General features: G+C 34.8%; 1 protein-coding gene across 1 annotated transcript in view; it reads right to left on the bottom strand.

The window, feature by feature from the left end:
• The window catches only part of Megf9 (multiple EGF like domains 9), a 95,253-nt gene that overhangs the window by 46,810 nt on the left and 44,038 nt on the right, over positions 1–4,405 (bottom strand). Inside the window, exon 2 of the mRNA XM_028754639.1 lies at positions 2,708–2,909. Within this exon, the coding sequence (XP_028610472.1) occupies positions 2,708–2,909 (202 nt within the window). The remainder of the gene's footprint in view (positions 1–2,707; positions 2,910–4,405) is intronic.

The raw sequence follows: 4,405 nt of genomic DNA, 5'->3' as shown, positions 1-4,405 counted from the left end.
TATGTCTTTAGTCTTACACACTATGTCTATGTCTTTAGTCTTACACATTATGTCTATGTCTTTAGTCTTACAGATTACACATTTCCTGGTAAGAGAAAAAGTCATTTTTCTTCTACTCCAAGGTCTTAGTACAATGAGAAAGCAATTAAACATCACATAAGACACACCTATTCACAGGGCTGATCTTTAACTCCTAACTCTACTAACAACACACTGGGATTAGCTCTGATTTAGCATGAGTTATCTTACCAGGGTCAGGATCTGATTATCAGAAGACAACTGGAAGAAATTCTTTAATAATACAAGTACTCTGAGTGCATTAGTCAAATATCAGATTTAACAAACGCTATGCTCACTCTCTTGGTTCAGCACTCCACTTTCTGAGAAAAGATGTATCGTTATAGTAGACAGGAATATGTACTTTAGCTTTAGAATGCAGGTATTCTGGCAGCAACTCTCTGTCTTATCAATTACTACCCATGTAAATGTTCCAACCTGCAATGTAATAAGAATAGCAATGTTATTGTCTACTTCATATGCTTGATAGCATCCTGCCATTTAAAATGGTAGGTGTGTTGGCCTGAGGATATAACTCTGTGCTAGAGTACTGTTTAGCATGTACAAGATCCTGGGTTCAGTAATCAGTACCACAATAAAAGTAAGTGAATATAAACTTGTATGCCTGTGTATTTAGGGGATGGTAAGAAAGTACTACAGGGGGCCAGGGATAGTGGCACACAATTTTAATTCCAGCACTTGAGGGGCAGAGGCAGAAGTGGCAGATATAGAGACAGTGAGTTTGAGGACATCCTGTTTTAAGAGTTCTAAGCCAGCCAGGGTTACATAGTGGAATCCTTTCTCAAAAAAAAAAAAAAGGTACTATAGTCTCAATATCAAAAAAGACTATCAATCTTCTCATAATAGGTAACATATGGCATGGTGGTAAATCCATGACTTGGACTTGGAAAGCTTAATTTGAAATTCATTTTCTGCCACTTAATATTTTTGTGACCTACTAACTTACATATAAAGAGATGCTGTGAAGATTAAGACCAACTTTGAAGTTACTAAAAATCATAAACATTCATCATTGTTTCATTTCAAATTGTAAACTCAGTCAAATTCTTTTCTATATTTTAATTCAAGTACATTAGGTAATATTGCACAATAACACAATATGATTTATAAAGCATCTAAAATACCTATTGGTAAAATCTAATACACTTTACCAGTTTGTTTTGTTTTTTTTTTTCGAGTCAAGGTTTTCCTGTGTAGCCCTAGCTGACCTGGAATTCACTATGCAGAACAAGCTGGCCTCAAATCTGGAGATCTGCCTGCCTCTGTCTCCCAAGTGTTGGGATTAAAAGCAATTGCCACTACCACCTGCTTAGTCTAAAGCATATTTTTAATCAAGGAGCTATAAAAGTTCCTTTAAAATATTCCATCATATGAAGTGGGAGATAAATATAATAAAATATATTGCATGCATGTATAAAATTTTCAATGAATTAAAATATTTTAAAATTAAAAATTTTAAAAAATATTCTCACTTAATTCAACAATATACCTTTGAAATAAAGACAAATCTCCATTTCTTGATTTGTGTGTGCCACACCCATTTACAACATATGTAACATTTATAACATATATAACAACCCGTTTAGCTTTTACAGCAACCTTGAGAAGAAACTGAGTCACTGAAATGAGAGTATTTGCCAATAGCACAGTGCAGTTCAGAAGCGGTACCAGATCCTGGGTCTGTATTCAGGTTACATTAACTCTAAATTTCTTGCCCTTGTCATTATGTAAAGATGTCTCTTCAGCTTTTAGGCTTGAGGTCCACAAAAAGCTAGGTATTCACGTACATAAAATCAAAGAATAACTACGTTCATAATGTGGTATGGTACCAGGAGATTAAGTCACTTCCAAATAGAGGATAATTTAATTTGATCTCTCTCTCTCTTTTTCTTTCTCTCTCCTTCCTTTCCTCCCCCCAAATAAAGTTTACTTTCTACTCACTTAAAAAAAAAGTAGGTACAGTCCAGTAGGTACAGGTCCTTCCCACAAAGCCTAATGACTTAAGCTCAATTCCCAGGACCCGTATGGTCGAAGCAGAGATCTGACTCCTGTAAGTTGTTTTCAGACTTCCATGAGTGCCATGGCAGGCATCCCCCTTCCCCTACATACAATGAATATTTTTCAAGAAGAAAGCAAAATAAAAACAAACAACAATAAAGAGTATATGAAATTTCAGACTTCTGATAATAGAATAAAGTAAACCAACTATATGTGTTCTTAATATCCAGTCATATGTTAATCCAGTCAACAATAAAGATATTCTACTGGAAATGCCTGAAAGGGAACCCCTTCCAGTGAACAGAATCCTTCAGCAATATTTATTTCAGGAAACTTAGAGAAACTATCAAAAAGCAAAAAACAAAAGTTTTATAATCCTGACAATAAATATAATATACAGAGTCACAGAATTAAAGTATACAAAACATTGTATAAATCTATGGCACAGTGGTTTTCTCTTTTAATTAAATAACTGATTCTCCACAGGGCAGCCTTTTTTGTATTCTTTGATATATATGAAGTCTTAGTCATACCCACCTTCTATTCTTTTCTTCCAACTCCTCCAAGTTTCCCAGCACAGTTTCTCCTTACAAAAATACAAAAGACTTAAGATCCACACTCTGCTGCTTACCTGTTACAGAGGATGCCAACAGCTCCGTGTGGATTGCAGTGACAGGGCAGGCAGAGGCCAACAGTGTGATTCAGGTAAAAGCCCTCTTTGCAGGTGTCACAGTGAAGACCCTGATAACCCACATGACAATCACACTGCCCTGTGGTCTGGTTGCAGCGCTTTACATCCAGACTTCCAACCTCAGAACAGTTACACATATACTCTGAAAACAAAAGAAAGCCATCATCAAACTCTAGTTTTTGTTAAAAAACATTTGTGATAAATTTTTAGGGCTAGAAAACAATAACTCTAGTTTTGGCTTCATAGACTATGCAGTTTGTTTAAATTAGGAAATATATACAGCAGAGATCATAACACATGTATAGTTCATAATTAATAAGCTGACACTCAATTTCCTCTCCAGTTCTCTTCATTGTCTACTTGCTTAGTCTAAGCACAATGTGTGTGTGTGTGTGTGTGTATGTGTGTGTGTGTGTCTGTGTGTTTGCAGTGTACTCATGCATGCTTCTGAACTAAAGGCCTCTAAGAGCAGGCTTACCTGCATGGTGCTTGGAGGACATGCTGGAAATGACAATATGGTAAATAATAAATTACCCTACCATGAGCAGCAAAGGCCTAAGGCTCAGGTAACTAAATCCAGTAAGTTATACAAGGTCGTATAAAACTGTGTTGCAGCTGGAAGTTCAATGTTCCATCAAAGAAGAAATGGAGAATTAAACTATAAGTGGAGGAAAGTGAACAAATAAGCCCAGAGAAGGAAGTACCAGTTCACCCTGATCAGAAACCAATCACAATTCAATTCTCTTTTCTAAATTAAGTTATTTAGAATGTAAATGTTTTAAGTAGATTTCAAAGAGTTCTTTGAATGAAAATGATTTAGAAGCCCCTAGTTTTAGCCTTTGATTGCAAACACCCATTTAGGTTTTTGCTAGTACTTCTACTCATGTTAGCAAAGGGAAAATACTTTTAACAGAGTTTAATACAATATTAACAGAGGACTTTGCAAACTTGTATAAAAGATGTCCCTTAAATGAACTGTAGGAGAAAAAATTGCTGTGTAAATTCTACAAATCAGCTTCTTTCATTCAAAAATAGGGATAAACGAGGTAAAAAAAACAAATTATATTTGTTAATAGTTAAGACATTAAATAAAGTGGCATACTCATAAAAATTTAATTTGGAAAAGTAATCCTAATATTATTCTTCATTATTTAAAAAAAAAATTACCAGGAGCAGCAAATCCAGAGTCTTACACAGAGAGTTACAAAGGTGTTTAGTTTTGTACTTTATAGAAAGAAATAAAATTTAAAAACAGTATATCTACACAAGTAAATACAAAGGATTCCACACAAAATTCACATCTGGCCAACCTCCCATATAGTCTCAGTTTCTAAGCTTTGATATCAGTTCATTTCTTCCATTTCCTTTTAATCTGTAGACGTAATGAATATACTAGTGGATAATTTGTTTTCTTTTTCATATTTCAAGCATGGGTAGTGAACTATAAAACTTAAGTGAGTGTTCAAACATTTTTTAGCTCCAAGATTACGGAAAGGAATAAGCTTTACCTAAAAATTGGGATTCTTATTTTTAGCTTGGGGGTTGTAACTCAGTGGAACATTTTCCTAGCTGGATGAAAGCCACAGTAAATACACACACACACACACACACACACACACACACACACACACACACACA

This window comes from Grammomys surdaster, unplaced genomic scaffold, assembly GCF_004785775.1.
Source record: "Grammomys surdaster isolate TR1022 unplaced genomic scaffold, NIH_TR_1.0 126029, whole genome shotgun sequence".
In the NCBI taxonomy this organism is placed as follows: domain Eukaryota; kingdom Metazoa; phylum Chordata; class Mammalia; order Rodentia; family Muridae; genus Grammomys; species Grammomys surdaster.
This window is presented reverse-complemented; position numbering and strand designations above follow the sequence as displayed.